Source organism: Tupaia chinensis, unplaced genomic scaffold (genome assembly GCF_000334495.1).
Source record: "Tupaia chinensis unplaced genomic scaffold, TupChi_1.0 Scaffold000287_1, whole genome shotgun sequence".
NCBI lineage: Eukaryota > Metazoa > Chordata > Mammalia > Scandentia > Tupaiidae > Tupaia > Tupaia belangeri.
Window position 1 is genome coordinate 874,339 of NW_006159771.1, and position 18,730 is coordinate 893,068.

General features: G+C 51.1%; 1 protein-coding gene across 1 annotated transcript in view; it reads left to right on the forward strand.

Annotated features, from left to right (window-relative positions):
• Positions 1 to 3,394: 3,394 nt before the first annotated feature.
• HIRA (histone cell cycle regulator) overlaps positions 3,395 to 18,730 on the forward strand; it is a 66,746-nt gene continuing 51,410 nt past the window's right edge. The window contains exons 1-7 of the mRNA XM_006150424.1: positions 3,395 to 3,407; positions 7,614 to 7,676; positions 9,532 to 9,642; positions 10,797 to 10,887; positions 12,650 to 12,744; positions 17,080 to 17,175; positions 18,309 to 18,469. Of these exons, the coding sequence (XP_006150486.1) occupies positions 3,395 to 3,407; positions 7,614 to 7,676; positions 9,532 to 9,642; positions 10,797 to 10,887; positions 12,650 to 12,744; positions 17,080 to 17,175; positions 18,309 to 18,469 (630 nt within the window). The remainder of the gene's footprint in view (positions 3,408 to 7,613; positions 7,677 to 9,531; positions 9,643 to 10,796; positions 10,888 to 12,649; positions 12,745 to 17,079; positions 17,176 to 18,308; positions 18,470 to 18,730) is intronic.

The window sequence follows — 18,730 nt, forward strand, 5'->3', positions numbered from 1 at the left end:
AGGGATTTGGGCAGGCACACATGTGCCCAGCATGTTCTTCAAGCTGCCAGGCAGGATTCAAGTCTCAATCATCCTTCATTGTATGGAATACTATTGTCCTTGTATTCATTCATTCATTGAATTGCTTGAATTATGGTTAGGATGCTTCTGCCTCTCAGCTATTGTAAATAGTGCTGCTAGGAAAATAAAATCTCTCTTCAAACCCTACTCTTTTTTTTTTTTTAAGAGTTTGCTATATTTGTTAAAGAGTTTGCTATATTTGCTGTATTTCTTTTCCTTTTTTAAGAGATTTTTGCTATAGGGCTCATTTACTCACCAGAAAGAGAAAGTGAGAAATCACCCTTTGGGGGGACGACCATGCCACAATCCCTTCTACATTCTCCTCTCAAGATTTTAGGCATCCAGGCACACACGCCCAGCATGAGTTCCTTTTTTTCATTTTAAGACATTTTTTACTTTAGGGCTTATGCACTCACTGGGGAGACACACACACACACACACACAGTGAGAGGGAAAGTGAGAAATCAATCCCGGGGGGGGGGGGAACAGTCCCTTCTCCTCCTGGGATATTAGGCACGCATGCACATGCACCATGTGACCCAAATCGCAGCCAGCCGTGTGGGAGTCCAGCAACCTAACTGCTACACCAGTGTGAGTTTCGAGCTGCCAGGTCTGGGACTCAGATTGCATTCAACCACATGGGAGTCCAATGTCTTAACCACTGCACCACCTTCTGGCCCTAATAGTACCCATCCTACTGGGTCCGAGGTAGTATCTCATTATGGTTTTGACTTGTATTTCCCTAGTTGCATTTCTTTTTTTTTTTTTTTTCTTCTTTTTGGAGAGATTTTCACTGTAGGGCGCGTGCGCTTGCCAGACAGACAGAGAGAGACATAGAGACAGAAAGCGAGAAATCACCCCCCAGGGGGGATGGTCACGCCGCAATCCCTTCTCCTCCATTCTCCTCTCGGGATCTTGGGCACGCACGCACACGTGCCCGGCCTACTTGCATTTCTGATCGGTGATGTTGAACATCTTTTCACGTGCTTATTGGCCATTTGTGTATCTTCCTAAGAAATGTATACTCAAGTCCTTTTCCCATGTTTGAGTTAAGTCATCTGTTTTGTGTTTTAGAGGAGTTCTTTTTTGGAGAGGTTTTTTTGCTATAGGGCGCATGCGCTCACCAGAAAGACAGAGAGAGAGAGAAACAGAAAGCGAGAAATCACCTCCCATGGGGGGGATGGCCACACCACAATCCCCTCTCCTCCATTCTCCTCTCTGGATCCTGGGCACGCACATAAACGGGCCCAGCATGAGTGTAAGCCGCCGGGTCCGGAGGAGTTCTTAATATATTCTAGATATTAACCCTTTATCAGATGTATAATTTGCAAATATTTTGTCACAGTCCATAGGTTACCCGTTTCATCTATTGATTCTGCCATTTGGTATACAAAAGTTTTTAATTTTGATACATTCCAACTTTTTTTTTCTTTACGGCTTATCCCTTTGTTATATGTAAAAATTATTGCCACACCCAGTGTTATGAAGCTTTTCCCCCTGTTTTCTTATGAGATATTTATAGTTTTAGATTTTATATTTAGTTTCTTGATCCATACTGAGATTTATATCTAACTCTGCAAAGGTGGGGCTCCAACTTCATTCTTTCATATGTGTAATTTAATTTTTCCAGCACCAATTGTTGAAGAGAATGTCCCTTCCCCATTGAATGATCTCAGCTTAGCACCCTTGTCAAAAGTAATTGACCATATGCACAGGGTTCATTTCCATTCTAATCTATGGTTCTGTTTGTCCATACTAGTACCGCACTGTATTGATATGATCACTTCATATTAAGTTTCAAAATCAGGAGTGTGAGCCCTTCAACTTTGTTCTTTTTCAAGATTCTTCAGCTATTCAAAGTCACTTAAGATTACTTACATGGGCCAGCCTATAGCCTAGTGGTTAAGGGAACTGGATACCAAATGACAGACAATAGTTTGAATCCTGGCCCCAATGACTTGAAAACCATACCAGCCATGTGCACATGCATGCCCCAGATCTTGACAGGATGAAGAAATGGAGGAGAGGGAATTGCAGCATGACCATACCCCTTTGGGGAGTGCTTGCTTCCTCTCTCTCCTTCTTTGTTTCATCGGGTCTCTCTCTCTGGCAAGAAATGTGCCCTCTGGCAATAGGGAGAAAAAAAAGATCCTTAGGAATTTTAGAGTAGATTTTTTTTTTTTTTAATTTCTGCAGAAAATGCTGTTGAGTAAAGACATTAAGTCTTCCAATGCATGAATGGACACAGAGTGTCTTTTTGTTTACACATCTTTAGTTTCCTTCAGCACTGTTTCGTAGTTTCCATTTGTGTCTCTTTGGCTAAGTATTTTTATCTTTTTGGATTCTGTTGTAAATGGAATTGTTTGGTTAGTTTCCTTTTCAGACTGACCATTGTTATTGTATAGAAATTCAACTGTGTTTTGTTTGTTGATTTTTGTATCCTGCAACTCTTCCGGATTCAGTTTATATTAGTGTCTTCGAGGAGAAATAGGTTGTAGCAGGTGTGCAGGGGTAGGGTTCCCGTCTGAGGTTAATCTGAGGATAGGAGGTTGCCTGATATCTCTAGAGTCCAGGCTGTTGTTCATTTATCTTTTGTCCCTGTCTCTCTACAAAGAAAAGCCAGATCCTTGAGGTCGTTGGAAACTCCTCTTTATCATCATCAAGCTGCACCAAAGGAGAAAGTCACTATCTAGCCAAGCCAAGGGCCCTTCTCAGTTCTACCTAAAGAGCCCTTTAGAAGACGTCCCTTCCTGAGGGAATGTGGGCCTAACCCCGAAACGGGCTGTGAGGAGGCGGGGAGCCAGCAGCCCTGGGGGCTGAGTGTAAGCCCACTGCCCCATTTCCTCTAACCTGCCGTGCATCCCTGAGAAGGGAGACGTGGTGCCAAGGGAGCCAGTGTTGGGCTGTGGAACGCTACACCTTAGAAGCCATGTGACACAGCACCTCGATGCGCCACACTAGGTGCCTGAAGGGTGAATGTGGCCTTCAGGATTAAGGAGATCAAATCCGTTACTCAAGGCTGTAAAGCAAGCGGCAGGGCCAAAGATTCATCCCAGGGAGTTCAATGCTAAAACCCAGACCTGCTCCCAGCCCCATTCCTGCCTCCCCACCCCACCTTTGACACAGAGGTTGTAGAGCCAAAAATGTAAAGCTGACCTTGAGTTTCCCGCTTCACGGGTACCTTTGGAGAAAACTCTGAGCCCTCTGCTCTGTTCCACATGTCACATCAGGCGACTTCTCCATGCCATGCGCCCTCGGCCTGCCATTCGTTCCCCTACTCCACCCCACTCTCTGCCTGAGTTGAGTGGCTTTCTACCTGTGTATTCGCCCATCCATGACGTTTACAAGTGAGGTTCTTAGGTTATGGCTAATTCTGAGAGCTTGCCGGGGGCAATGACCATGCCACGTCTGTCTCCCTGTCTAATTGCTCAACCCGATGCCAGACAGCCAGTGAACACCCACTAATGCACCTGAGTGAGAAAACACCCAGTTGATGCAGCTGGTGGATGTGGCCTGAGGGCACGGCTCAGCCCATGTGGGCTCTAGGCAGTCAGATGGCCTCTGGCCTGCAGGTAAGTTTTTCTGATGTGCTTCTTGAGGGGACCCATATAACTATAACCCCAGGTTATAACGACTGAACTGCAAAGCACTCCAGGAGCCCAGTAGATGTTCTTCCCTGACCCCAGTCAGGACTGCTGCTGTCACCTAGAATTTTTTTTATTAAAATGACAAATACCCAGCTCAAGTTGGCTTAAGCATTCTGAGTTACTTGCTGCTCTGTGACAGATTACCCCAACACTTACTGGCTTTAAGCAATAACTGTTTTATCATTTGCTTATAATTCTGCAACTGAGCAAGGCTTAGCCAGTTCAGCTCAGCTTAGCTCTGTGGAATCTACCAGGAAGGGCCAAGCAGCAGGGGCTGGAACGCCTCCCCTGGCCTTGTTCTAGCCTTACTCTCACTGTTTTCTGGACTCCGGGACACTCTCCATGTGGCCAGTTTGGTGGTCTCCGCTGGGCTTCCCAGATGGCAGGTGGATTTCTCTAGAGAGCACACATTGAAAGGCCGGACCTTTGGGCCTCTGCTTGGAGCTGGGCAGCATTGCGTCTGTCATCCTGTTAAGGCAGTCACAGGGCCAGCCCTGATTCAAGGAGAGGGAATGCCACAGGGCGGGGCCTGGGAGAGGTGCTCACGGGGGCCCTGACGGAGTGCCGGTGTTCAGCACAGTGGTCCAAGGACCCTCTCCAGGTTGTCAGAACCTGGCGTGCCTGCCATGCTGTCCTTGCATGTGCCCGCCCTCCCTCCCGCTGTAGCAGCTCCGGTGCCCTCCGTGTGTTCTCATTCCAGGTCTCGGGCAGCTCCGCCTGGAAGGGCAGCGCACCTTGCTCTACCAAATAGCTGCCTAGCCGTGGGCAAGTTTTCTAGCCTCTGTGTGCCTCAGTTTCCTCCGCCCTGGAGGGTGTCGTGAGACTTGGAGAATACCTGGGGTATGCCACCTGCAGGTTGTGAAGACAGACAGCATGCCACGGGCTGGGGAGTGTTAGAGCTGGCTCCAGGAAGGCACAGCTCCTGGGCAGGCCCCCACGTGGCTCCTCTGGGGGCCGGCCTGCTGTGGCTTCCCCAGGAGGCCTAATCTCTCCTCACTGCTGTCCTTACCGTACTTGGAAAGGTCAGCGCTCCTGGATTTGAGGGGACTTCCTGGTGCTCATTCGCTGCTGCCCTGTGGGGTGGAGCTAGGCTCCCAGCCTCAGGCTCGGCCTCAGGCTCGGCGCTCAGAGCTTGGCAGCTTCTTCAGCCATTGGAGCAGCAGCATCTGTGGCCGAGGCCAGGCCTGTGGCCCAAAGGGCCTTGTTTTAGAGGCTTTCCTGTGAAGCACTTCTCGCAGCCCCAGTGGGCATGGCATGCTGGGCCTGGGTACGCAGACAAGGTGGCCGCAGGTTGAGCACGCCTCGTCCTTCTCACCTGTCCTCTCAGTGCCGCCCTCTGTATGTTTTCCAGGATTCTACTCCTGAAGTTTAAGATGAGCCTCATCAGGGCCCACCCCATACAGGTTCTGAAGGAAGACCAGCTTGCAGGCTCTCTCGCCTCACCGCCCTACCCCCCCTCCCCGTACATCTACCGCTGGGCTGGTCTCAGAACCTCAGGAGAGCTCACAACAGGCCACGGCTGACTCTCCTGTGCGCGTGGGGCAGCTTTGAGCTCATGCACGTGCTCCAGGAAGGTGGTCGGCAGCCGCTTGGCTGGACGTGACCAGCCTGGGTAGAGGTCTGGCTCTTGTGTGTGGCCTTGGAGGTGGCTGAGGGGCCTCAGGGGCTAGGCTGGCCTGCAGCACCGTGACAGGGCCTGTTGTAGAAACTTTCATTGTTCTAATGTCCAGTAAGTAGTAGAGATGGCATAACATAGTATGATTTCCAAACTATTTTTTTTAGAGAGATTTTTGCTATAGGGCGCATGTGCTCAACAGAGAGCCAGCGAGAAATCACCCCCTAGGGGTATGGCTATGTTGCAGTCCCTCTCCTCCATTTTCCCCTCGGGATTTCGGGCACACACACACATATACCCAGCATGAGTTTTAGACCACCTGGCCTGGAACTCGAACCGTGGTCTACTAGGTGGGAGTTGAGCGATGAAACCAATACTCCATTTGCTGGTTCCAGTTTCTAAGCATTTAAAGGTTCCTACTGGTTCACTGAGACAAATCAAGGTGTTTGTATTTGCACACCTGCTCACTAATGCCCTTGCACAGCTGTTTCCTCCACTACCAATGTAGGAACCATTGCACGAGAGTACAGCTTGCCCTGTCCTGCAGCAATACAGGCTTGACTGCTCAGCTGCAGCCGTCCCGTGAGCCTGGTGCCACCAGGGGCTGTGCCGGGCACTGCCTTTGGGTACCAGCATGGGAGCCCTGGCAGGTCTTTATACTTCACAGGCGGCCACCAGTTGACCTGGCCCCATTGTACTTGCCGTGTGAGTCTAGACTGGTGACCCTCGTCCCAGTTAGCCACACTGCCTCTTGAGACAACATCCTTGATTAAGAGACTTGGCAGCAGGGGCCAGCAGGTAGCATAGTGGGGAAGTCACTGGACTCCCACATGATCTACCACAGTTCTAGTTCCGGACTCAGCAGCTTGAAAATCACACTGGGCACATGTGCATGCGTGCCCAGAGTCCCAAGGAGAAAATGGAGAAGAAATTACAACATGGCCATCCCCCCCGGAGGGTGATTTCTAACATTTCCTCTGTCTGTCTCTGGCGAGGACATGCGCTCTATGGCAAAAATCTCTAAAAATTTAAAAAAGAGAGAGAGAGACTCGGCGACCACTCTTGCCTAAGTTTATTCGTCATCATGCATCGAATACATCTCTGTGCAGATATTACCAAGCTGCCACTTAGCAGGCATGACTAGAGTCTGAGGTGCAGTGATGAGCTTAACAGCAGCAGTGACATGCCACGTGTAGCTCTGTACCTTTGGCCCAGAAGCAGACCAGGTAGCCTCAGAGCTTCCACCAGGCACAAGGGCCCCAGGATTGCCTTCCACAGTCCGGTGGGTTTCATACATTTATGTAACTTTTGCAAATCTGGTCCATCCTGCCAGTGTCGTGGGTTCCTGGCATGGACCTGGGCCTACACTGTGCACTGTGGGGCTCCCAGAAACTTTCCCCTGCAGGAATCGAAGGTCTGATTGGGCATGGAGGAGGTTCAACAGTAGAGATGCCAAGAGAGCAAGCCGTCTGTGGGCTTCGGGAGACAGAGGTGTGGTGAGGGGAGCAGTGCTCCGTGCTGCAGCTCAGTCATCCCAGTCACCAACTGCTTTGTCCCAGCGTTGGGCTGGCAGCTCTCTCGTGCTGTGTGAAGAGGCTTCTGACAGTTTAGACGTTAACTGAAATTATTAGATCATTCCACCTGTAACCAGGGGTAATGTGCAGCTTTTTTTTTTTTTTAATTTTTTTTTTTATTAAGTTTCTTTGTTTCTTTCATCCATGAGCCAAAGAGACAGACAAATACCCATAATAGGGTCTCCACAGCACTGTCACCCCAGCATCTGGCCATCCCAGCATGTGGGCACACACGTGCCCGATGTGCTGAGGAATCCTAGACACGGACCCAGAACCTCCCACGGGGCCTGCCGACGGGGTGTCACATTGCTGCTGCACTGCCTTCAGGCCCCTCCAGCCTCGCTTTGTGGTAGGTGTGGTTGGTAGAGACACTACTTAGATTGGAATCCAGGCCAGCCAGTGGCATGCGGTTCACATGGCTGGACTCTACACGACCGACTACACAGTTCAAGTCTTAGACCTGACAGCTAGAAAAACGTGCCGTGTGTGTGCATGCCTGCCCCAGACCCTGAAAAGAGGGGGAGATGGAAGAGAAGGGATTGTAGCATGGCCGTGCCCCACAGGCGTGCTTCTTCACGCTCCGTCTTTCTGTCTCCTCCTAGCAAGCACATGTGCCTTCTGGCAAATTAAAAACAATTTTTAAAAAAAATCTATTGCCCTCCTCCAATGAAGAAAAGCCAAATTAGATGTTAAGTGTTTGTTTTCCTTTGATTCCAGGCAAGCCGATTTTTTCAGTTGATATTCACCCTGACGGGACCAAGTTCGCAACTGGAGGACAAGGTATGTCTGCGGATAAGGAGGAGCGGCACACAGCCCAGCCACCTCGCTCTGCCTCTCCCGTCCACTTAGCTGGAGAGGAAGGACTCACTGTTTTTGTGTGGGTGAGACCCAGCTTATAGTGTACGGTTACAATCTGTTATCTGACAGCACTAAGTCCTTTTTTGGCTGCGGTATGCTCTTGATAAACATTTTGGTAATAAGTCAGTCATTCTAGTTCCTGTTTATTGAGAGGATATTAAAATTAATTTCCATCTCCATGCCTAAGCGTACTGAGCATGGAGAACCGTAGGTGGTCCCATGGACAAGACCCTGCCTCAGGCAAGGACTATACAAGGGGGAGAAGGTGGTGAAAGGACTAAGTCATGGAGCTGTGAGGCCCTGGGTGTGGTCAGAAGACTTCCACTGCGTTAGAAAGCACCCTGTGGGCAGGTTAGGGTGCCCCAGCATTCAGGGTGTGACCTGTGATGCTGTCAGTGTGGCTGAGCCAGCATCGTCTGTGATGGAGTAACACGCGTGTGCCGAAGGACAGAGCCGTTTCTCATGCCAGTACACCTAGTTGTGTACACGGTGCACAGTACAGCATCCCACAGGGCCCACCCCACCCAAGCAGCTTCTCCCCAGAGCAGGGCCTTGGCCAGCCTCCCTGACCGCACCTGGAAAGTCCAGGGCCAGGGTGGGTTGGCTGCAGACCCTGCTGTCTGGAGGCAGAGAACACGGAGGGAGTGCGGAGAAGCTGGGGGCAAGAAGGTCTTTCTCTCCTTCTGCATGCTATAAGAGGAGCCTGCAGCCACGAGCTTCTCACATGTGAGTGTCGGGCTCGTGGGGTGTGGGGACAGGTAGTGGACAGGGTTGCTCCGCGTTCACAGAGAGTGAGGTCTGGGAGAGCTGTTCAGAACGTTATCCTACATACCGGCCAGGAGGAGATCTCAGTCACACTTCCCTGCAACGAGACGGTGGGCTTTCGTTAGTTAGCTACTAGCGATGGAAAGTTTAGAAAGACATCAGTGTTAAAATGCATGGGGACATTTTTCAACAGAGAGGTACATCTGCTTACAGCCACAGGAACACTCAGTCCCTCTGCTGGTTGATTTCCCATCGAAGGTGACTGCAAAGGGCACCTAAGGTAGTGAGCCCATTCTCCTGTGTTCAGGGCACATTTATTAATTGTATTCATTATTATTTTAATTTGATCAGAGAGAGACTCATACATACAAGAAGAGAGAGAGGGAAAGTGAGAAAGCAAGCCACCGGATCCAGGACTCAAACCGCAGTCCACCATGTGGGAGTCCAGCACCTCAGCCACCACTCCACCTACCAGTCCTCAAGGCACATTTTAAACTCGATTTTCCAAGTGTCCAGTCTGCTCCGGAAGGGCAGTGGATTCCGGCAGCACCTTGTCGGGGAGGGAAACCCAGCAGAGTGCTCTCCTTGCTCTCTGGGGTGCACATGCACAGACCTGCAAGGGCATGGGGATGTCGACTTCCCATCCTTTTCGTTTCACAGCCGTGGGGTCCGAGTCCTGACCAGGGATGGGGGCCTTTTACCGGCTCTCGGTGGACCTGTGTTAGAGGTTGCACCAAAGCTCAGTCCCCTCCTGATTTTTGGTCCAGAGTCCTTTTAATGAATCACGTTGACCTCAGCTTACTGCGAAATCCACACATTTTTGTCCCCATGAGCACTTTTTTTTTTTTTTTGCTTATAATTCCTGTAACTACTTCAGTAGTTCACATTCAGTCCCTTAGATCTAGTCGGTTTGTTTATAGAAGCTAAGTAATGGCTTCTCGTCGTTAATATTATCTACCAATACCAGATTCCTACTCTTGCACATTGACTTATGTCTGCTTCTTCTTTCCAGGGCAGGATTCTGGGAAGGTTGTGATCTGGAATATGTCTCCAGTCCTCCAAGAGGATGACGAGAAGGATGAAAATATTCCCAAGATGCTTTGCCAGATGGACAATCACTTAGGTATTACAGAGTGGCCCTTTGCAGGCTTTGCGTGTTGGCAGAGTGCCCAAGGTTAGCACATGTGTTTGTAATTAGAAAGCTAAGGCCCCGTGCGGCGGTAACTCCCCTCGGCCTGCTGTCTGAAGGCACAGATGTTGGCTGCACACCTGGGTGAGTTATTCGGCAGAAGACTCGGCCCGCCCACAGAACCATCTTTGGACAGTCTGCAGGTACCTCTGGTGATTTCCTGCTCATGAGTCGTTACTGCCTGATTCCATGGGGCTTTGGGACCAGCGACCTGGATACAGTAGGGCTCTGGGGAAGGGTACATAAGAGACGGTGCGTCCAAACATCTCAGGCTGGCACTGCGTCACTCCAAGGGCCTCTACCAGCACCTTCTTCAGTGATGGAAGGAGCTGCGGGTCCCATTCCTGGTGTAGTTCCTTAGCATCCACTCCTGAGATGCTCCATTAGCAACTCCTGGCCTTTGGACGTCAGCCCCTTTGCTCTGCGGGTTCTTGTCCACCCAGAGTGTCCCTCGGCGTCCTTGGACCTGACACACACGTTACTCACAGGCCATGCCGTGGCTGCAGCCTTGGTAGAACCCTTCGTATCTCGGTCTCCCGAAGGCTGAGCTGTGAGTGCTCCGACCCAGCAGGAGCCTGGGCAGTGGGGATTCTGTTCAACAGAGCTGAGAGGTGTAGCATCGTTAATATGCAATCCAGACAGGTATGGGAAATATGCATTTAAAAGGTCTGCTCTGACCAGTGGGATGAAATCAGAGTTTTATACTCCTGGAAAGTTCTAAAAAAGGTATCTCGGCCTTTTTAGCACATGCTTTCATTTGGAGACTAATCCCTACTGCAAAATACGTCTCCTCAATAGACAGCCCTTGTGAAAGGATGAGATGTAGCTACCACTTGTCAGCTTTTTTGGAAATAACCTTCCTAGTGACTATCTCACTGAGCACTAAAAGTTCCCGGATTGTGGTCACTGGTTATCCCAGCACCAGTCGGTTAGTGCTTACACCGAACCGTTTCCTGGGCTGCCACCCAGTAGGTGCCTTAAATAGGTGAGATAGATTGGATTGTAAAAACCTTACATCGTGCCAAATTCTGCATAAGCAAATGGGCGTGACTACTGGATTTTCATCACCTTGTTTTTTTTCTTCCCAGCGTGTGTGAACTGTGTGCGGTGGTCAAACAGTGGGATGTATTTAGCTTCTGGGGGAGATGACAAACTGATTATGGTGTGGAAGCGGGCTACGTAAGCATCATTTTCCTTTCTTCACACTTTGTTTTTAGACGCTTTGCTGGTCTTTATCAAAGTCACCTTTCCCACCCCGTCACTGAAGCCCCTAGAGCTCCGACTTCATAGGTAACAGGAAGTACCTGTAGGTCAGGAGCAGATGGAGCCTGATGGGGAGTCAGGAGGTCACCACCCTGCCCAGTGACCTGGTCGGCTGCCCCTCACAGGGCTACAGGGCTTCCACGTGAAACGCAAAGGGGGGACGGATGTGGGTTCACCTGGAAGTTCAATGTACAAAAGAGCTAAAAATTGAGGTGCTCTGATGGGACCAGGACCAGGAGACCCAGAGCCTGCCCTCTTTGCCATTCACCTCGTTCTCAGCCTCAACCTGGTGCAGCTCTGGCTCTGCACCCAAAATGAACTGCCCGTCACCTGGAAAATGGTCTCTCTCTTTACCCCTAGACAAAGAGTCTTTCAAGGTGGGTCCTGAGGCTCTGTCCCATAATGGGCTCCCAGTGACTCTGGGTCAGGCAGGCTGGAACCCAGTCCTGAACCACTGCTCAGCCAGGGTTGCTCCTTGGGCTGTGGCGTTGGGAGTGGAGGTGTGCTGTTCTCTGCCCACCAGCTGCCTCTGCGACCTCTTCCTGTGGAAAGGGCTCTACGAGAGGGGAGGGCGCTCACGGGGCTCTGAGTGAGTGTCAGCACCACCTCAACCAGGCCCCAGCAGGGATTGGTCTGAAGGATTTAGTTCCATGGCTCTGTGGGTTTGTGCCTCAAATGTTAAGACAGGGCATCTTGATTCATTATAAGGAGACTAAAAAATACCGCTGATTTTGCTACTTTCAGTACTAAATGTAGATGACATTTAATATAAACTTTGGAAAACTAAAAGGAAAAGGAAAAATATCTCATCTACCACTAAAGAAAGCCACAGTTGGGAACACGAGGTGGCTTGGTGGTTAAGGTGCCTCGGTTGTCTGCCATTTGAGCCCTGAAACTGAAAATCATGCCGGGCATTTGTGCCCAAAATCCTTAAAAGAGAATGGAGAAGGGATTGCAGTGTGGTTATCTCCCTTGGGAGGGTTGACTTCTCACTTCCCCTATCTCTTTGTCTCTCTACTGAGTACACATGCACTATGGCGCAGTATGGCAAAAAAAGAAAGAAAAGTAAAAGAAAGCCATGGCTGATATTGTGGGGTTTTCCCCCAAAAGTCTAAAAGTTTTCATTTTTTTTGATACTTTAAAAGAACTATTTATTTTATTATTATTATTATCATTATTTTTTAATTTGATCAGAGAGAGACAGAGAGTGCGCAGGTAAGTGAGAAAGCAAGCCACCAGGTCTGGGACTAGAACCACGGTCAGCCATGTGGGAGTCCAGCACCTTAACCACCACGCCACCTGCCAGCCTCGTTTTTTTTAAAGTGTTTTTAGGTGTGTGTCTTTCTAACCTGTCCGTGTGTACACGATGTTCCTGTTGTCTGTTTTCCTCTGCGTAAGAGGTAGCGTATTGTGCACAGCTAGGTTCCCTGTGGCCTGCCCCTCGCACTCAGCAGTGAACCGTGAACTCGCCCGTGCACGTCACGTAGGGCTGTGTAGTATCCCATCGAGCGCGTGGGCCTTAACCGACCTAGTCAGCCCCTTGCGTTCGACACCAGCGCTCTCGGGCCCTTGTCCATTCTGCTCTGTCCTGTCTGCCTCGCTAGGCCGTGCTGCAGGGACATCCCTGTGCCGCCCCGCAGCACTCCGCGCGTGCCTCTCTGACGTCTCTCTCACACAGGTACATCGGGCCCAGCACCGTGTTCGGCTCCAGTGGTAAGCTTGCCAATGTGGAGCAGTGGCGGTGTGTCTCCATCCTCCGGAGTCACTCAGGCGGTGAGTGGGGCAGCCTGTTGGGGTGGGTGGGCCCCAAGCGGCTGCCTCAGATGAGCAGCAGCTTCTCCACATCCCTCGTGGGACTCTTGGGTCCTTAAAGCAGCCCTGTGCCTGGGCTCACCCTCCCCACCACCGTCGGTCACACCCTGCCTGTCCCTCAGGGTCTGTAGTCACCGTCTCCACTGCCTGCCTGCAGCTGCATTCAGTGCCCCACTCCTGCCCTCATGGGGTGTGTGTTTATATCTTTAATGTAGACCTCCCCACGTTCTGCTGTTTATCCTGCTGATCTGAATCAGTACCTTCATCAGTGGATCACTCAGTCTGTAAGCACACTTTATTTATTCCCCAGAAACCAGCCCACAAGTCCCTGTGAAATATTTTTCACCTTGACCTTAAGTATATTTCCAAAATGTTTTAAATAGACTAGAGAGGCACAGTTCACAGACTTCAACTGAGGAGGGAGCAGCCTCGGCTGGGCCCTGTCTGAGCTGCACATTCAGCCAGGTCCTAGGGCACCAGAGTGCGTGCAGCAGGCTTATCTCAGCAGGTGGTGCTCTAGCCCAGAAGGGCACTGGGGGGCTTTCCGGCCGTGGGGACCGCAGACTTGAGAAAGGCTTGCTGTGAATGGTGAGCTTCACCCAGGAGGCCAGGGCAATAAGAGTGTGCAGGGTCAGGTCACAGAAGGCCCGAGTCCCCTGCTATGACGGTGTCTCTTACCACGTAAGAGGCAGCAAGCTGTTAAAACCTTGACTCGTGAGAGATCTTCCTGACAGCCCTGTGAGAAGTGAGGTTGTTCCAGTGTTCGAGATAAAAACTGCAAGGCTCTAAACTAGGTCTGTGATAACTGGGGTGAAGAGGAGGAGCCGACTGGGGACTACACAGGACAGGGCGCAGGGGTGGGGAGAGCAGATTTGGGGCTAGGTTCTTCGATAGTCAGAGGTGTCCTCTCCTGAGACCAGGACCACAGGCTGAGAGGGTACCAGTTCAGCGTAGGATGTGCTGGGTTTATAAGGGGTAGGGAAGGAAGTGCCAAGAAGCTGGTGGAAAGGAGCCTGGCGCTCCAGGGGAAGCCGGGCAGGGGCAAGAGGGTTAGGAAGCATCGGCTCCAGTGCCCTATAGACAGTATAAAGGAGGTAACTGTGTCTTGATGACCGTGGAGGGAGGCTACGTGGTGAAAGCTGGGACAGGAACATCGTGTTAATTGCTTGAGAACAGTGAGACTGTTTGCCTTTGTTCCACAGCTGTTCGTAGGAGGTTTAGTTGGGCCTCTTTAGACATGGCACTCATCTGTGAGGGTGTTCAAGCTGGGCTGGGCTATATAAGAGGACTGCCTGAGGCTCAGGCTGGACTGTCACCTGCCTTCTGTCCCCACCACCCATGAGCGCCCGTGAGTCTTCACTACCAAGCACAGAGGGTTGGCCACTTCCAGCTGGGGTGCCTGCCCCTTCTAATTCGCTGGCCTGGTAGCAATTGTGGGCAGCACCGTTCAAGAAGAAAAATCAATGGAAAAGCAGGAATAAATGAATAAGAAAGCGAAGTCTGAGAAGTGTGTGTTTGGTTTATTTGATTGGGAAGATGGAAGAAAAGCCTAGACAGTTAGAAGTAAGTGTCTGAGGCTGGCAGGTGGCGTGGTTAAAGTGCTGGGCTCCCACGTGGCTGGCCACAGTTAGAGTTCTGGACCTGGTGGCTCGCTTTCTCACTTTCCCTCTCTCTGTGCCTCTGGTCAAACTAAAAAAAGAATAGTAATAAGTAAAATTAAATAATAACTTTTTTTAGAGAGAGTTTTTGCTGTAAGGCACTTGTGCTTACTGGAGAGACAGAAAGCAAGAAATCACCCTCCGTGGGGTGGCCACACAGCAATCCCTTTTCTTCCATTCTCCTCTCGGGATTTTGGGCATGCATGCACATGTGCCTAGCATGAGTTTCAAGTCCCTGGTCCGGGACTTGTACTGCTGTCTGCCATGTGGGAGTCCAGCGATATAACCATCTGCTGGTCCCACTAATTAATTAAGTTTTTGTTTGTTTGTTTAGTTTTACTACAGGGCATGTGTACTCAGTGGAGACAGAAACAGAGGGAAAGTGGAAAACCACGCCCTCAGTGGGGATGGTCATGCTGCAGTCCCTTCTCCACTCTCCTCTCGGGATTTTTGGCACACGCATGCACCCTGTGTGCTTTCCAAGCCACCGAGTCTGGGGCTCAAACAACACAGTCAGCCATGTGGGATCCAGCTGCCTTAGCCACCACGCTGGCTGGCTGGCCCACCAAGGAAGTGTTTCTGTTAGGATAGCGCGTGCATACTCGTGCGTGTTAGGGTAGCGTGCATACTCATGCGCACAAGGGAAGAGGAGAAGCACCCTTGATAGGTCTCCAGCTCCCCAGCTTCTCAGGGTCCTAGGCACCGGCCTGCATACCCAGAGCGTTTTCAAGCCCACCTGAGTATCCGAACCCACGGTCAGCCACAGGCCCCGGTCTCACAGGGCACTGTCCTACCGTTGTGCCGCAGTGGCTGTGCCTAGTGAGAGAAGTATTTTTTGTTTTGCTTTGATTTAATTTTATTTATTATTATCATAATCTTTTTTATTATATTACATCGAATCACATATATCTTTACAGTGTATGACATTTCCAGCGTGATTACCATGCATATCGGTCAGGATAAAGACATTACAGTCCACATCATCATCATCTAATAGCTTTCATCATTTTTTTTTCAGATTATTATCATTATTATTCCTAGGAAGAGAGTTTTGAAATTGACGTTTCAAAGGCCTCTGAGACTTTACCTGTAGAAATCTGAAGTCTCAGAGGCCTTTGAAAAACAGTCTGCCAGGTTAGGAGAATCTATACCTATGAAGACGGTCGGATACTCTGCCCAGGATTCCTACCCTGAGACCCAGGTCAGAGCATTCAGTGTAGAACGTGACTGCACACGTGGGTCAGTTAGCATGAGAAGCTGGGACCCAGCCAGTGATCCACATTACCTTAGGTCTGTTGATGTTGGCGAATGCTCTCAAGGACATAGCGCGCAGGGCAGAAGAGAAGAGGCCATGACATCGTAGGCTAGGAGAGTGCGAAGCGGCTCCTGGGGTGTGCGCGGCGGGAACTGCCGTGCGATATGACGGGAGAAACTCTGCCAAGCTGCCACCAGAGATTTGTATACATAGCAAAAATGCAACAGAGACTTCGAATCCTTTCTTACACCTCTTTAAAGAAAAATCTGTGGAAAAAGAGACTAGATTACCTGTTCACTTGCTGCCGATTTTTCCCTTCAGCTCACCAGGCATTCTTCCACACACCTAGCACTGCGCCAGGCCCTGAGGTCAGGAAATAGACGCACACGCTTTACACCTAGACGGCCAGATGGGCACAGTTGTCCTCACCCTCGTGGCTGGCCTTTGTCCGTGCCGTGGCATGTGCCTGGCACTGGGCTACAGCAGCTTCCCACACTTCAGCCTCACAGTGGCCCCATGAAGACAGGCTCTTGGTTTTTATTGTGCTTTTTACACATGAGAAACTGACCCTCTAATAACTGAGCTTGATAATTCCGACCAGAGGTCCTGTGGGGCCGGGGTCTTCTGTGCAGGATCTTGGAGATGAGATCCAGTTAGTGAGCGGCAGGAGGCCTTGAAAAGGACTTAATGTTTCCTTGGCTGGCAACCCTCGTTTGTGTCCTGCCTGACTTGCGCGCAGGCGTCCTGCTAAGCGCAGTCCCTGCCTTGTCTCGTCCTCAGAGGGCTCTGCAGTGTGCCCGGTTGCTCTTGGACAAGCAAGCTGGCAGGGTTGAGGAGCATGCCTGAGGCCGTAGGCCCCCGAGGTGTGCGGGCATGGTGTGTCCACCGCCATGTGATGCCACGTGGTGCCCACGTGCTCAGCCCCACCCGTAGTCACTGCAGCTGTGAAAGGAGTGGGGTGCTGAGACCAGCGAGGTGCTTTGCTGTGGGTGAGCATCTGAGAAACGCTGCTGGTGGGAGGGGTGGGAGGGGGTAGAGGGGAGATGAGGGCTAGACAGGCAAGGTTGGTGATGACGTGTACAGGATTCCAAACTGGACTGGTCTGAGGTGTACTTCGTGTGTAAATCCTCTTTACAAGCCAAATGATGTATAGCGATCGGATGTATAAAAAATAATAATATTAAATTTTTAAAAAAGGAAAGAAAAACGTTACTGGGGCATAATTTCAGATTAAAGACGAAGCCTATGATAGTCTCAGGTCAAGTGACCTCAGACATGAGAATCCCAGGAACAGCTGCCCAGCTAGGAGACTGGGTATTGAGTAGCCACATTCACCGTCGTCTGTGCTGGTGAAGAGCTCACCGTCAGCCCTCTGTCTTCCAGATGTGATGGATGTAGCGTGGTCGCCCCATGACGCCTGGTTAGCCTCGTGCAGCGTGGATAACACTGTCGTCATCTGGAACGCCGTGAAGTTCCCAGGTCTGGGTCTTCTCCGAGTGGTCCAGGGTGGAAACAGGCTGCCCCCAGGGGCACCGCCGGCTGCTAGGCGCCGGGCTTTGTCCCCTCCCCCTTGGTGGCAGCAAGTGTAGAATTTATATGTCTAGGCAATACCTCAGTTCTGTTTTCTTTATCATTACTTTTGATTAAGGTTTGAAAAGTGGAAATAGTAATCGAGCGCTGACAAGTGTGCCTCAGCTCTGGAGGGCGGCGACTGGGCAACTGGCACTGGGGACCCGGGGTTCCCACGGGCTGCACGCACCTCCCATCCCGAGCTCTGGCCTCCGCTCAGCTGCCGTCTCTGAAGTCCTTGAGCAGATGTGGGCCGACACGTGCCCAGTTTTGCAGAAGACGAATGTTCTTACTCATTGTGTTTATGTCACAACAGATGGCATGCCTGGCAGAGTCCTGCAGTTCGTAACTAGTGAGACACCGCCCGTGTGTCTAGGCTGTATTTGGAGAGTCTCTCCTCGCGGGCTAAAATTCATCAGGGACTTGGATCCAAGTCGCCTTTACTCTTTCAAAGCCACCTGCATGCATGGGGACACTTGGTCTGGCCACGGCAGGGACAGCTTTAGACTGGCGTAGCGTTTGCCCTAGAGATCTGTAAGCAGTCTTTCCATGCGCGCCTTGTTTTCAGCATGAAGTCCAAAAGGCTCCCTCTGCCCACAACTGCGCCCTGAACCGTTAGGCCTGTACGTTATCAGGCACGCCTCGGAAGGACCAGTGCCATAGCCCAGGTGGGCATAGACTTCCGGCTAGGGAGGGCAGCCCTACACAGGACTGCCTGCTGCAGACAAGGCACGGGGGCACAGCCGCCAGCTGGACCCCCAGCTGCTTGCTCCTCTGGGGGTGTGCATGGCCTCAACCTACCAGTGGTAGCTGGAGCGGAGGGAAACCACAGTGCCTGCCTTCTCCAAGCCGTGTTTGCCTTGGTGGAGATCACGTTAGGGGCTCTGTGCCCGGCTGGGGGCAAGCCCAGGTGGACCCCTGAAGTCCCTGCTCAGATATCTGTCCCATGGCCCGTGGACTGCAGCTCCTATGCTCGGTGTGCAAGCCTTGTTTTCCCCTAGGGTAACACCTGTCCAAATTTCTTTCACTTTTTTCCTTCACAGAAATTCTAGCTACTCTCAGAGGTCATTCTGGCTTGGTGAAAGGGTTGACTTGGGACCCCGTTGGTAAATACATCGCCTCGCAGGCTGATGACCGCAGCCTGAAGGTGTGGAGGACGCTGGACTGGCAGTTAGAGACCAGCATCACCAAGCCTTTTGATGAGGTAACTGGGACAGAGGCGTGACCCGGGCAGCTGGCCACGGAGTGCACCCTGTGGGGTCACGTACAGAGCAGGGCCCGAAAAGACCCACTGAGGTTCTCTGGAATGGGCGCCCCAGCCCTAATAATTGGATTATAAATATCTTTTATTTCTGAAATAAAATGTCCAACTTCGAAGTGAAAAGGATTTGCAGGTTATAAAAACGAAGAGAACCTTGGGAAGTGCTACACCATTGTGTCGCCGGCTTCCTGCCACCGGCGGGGG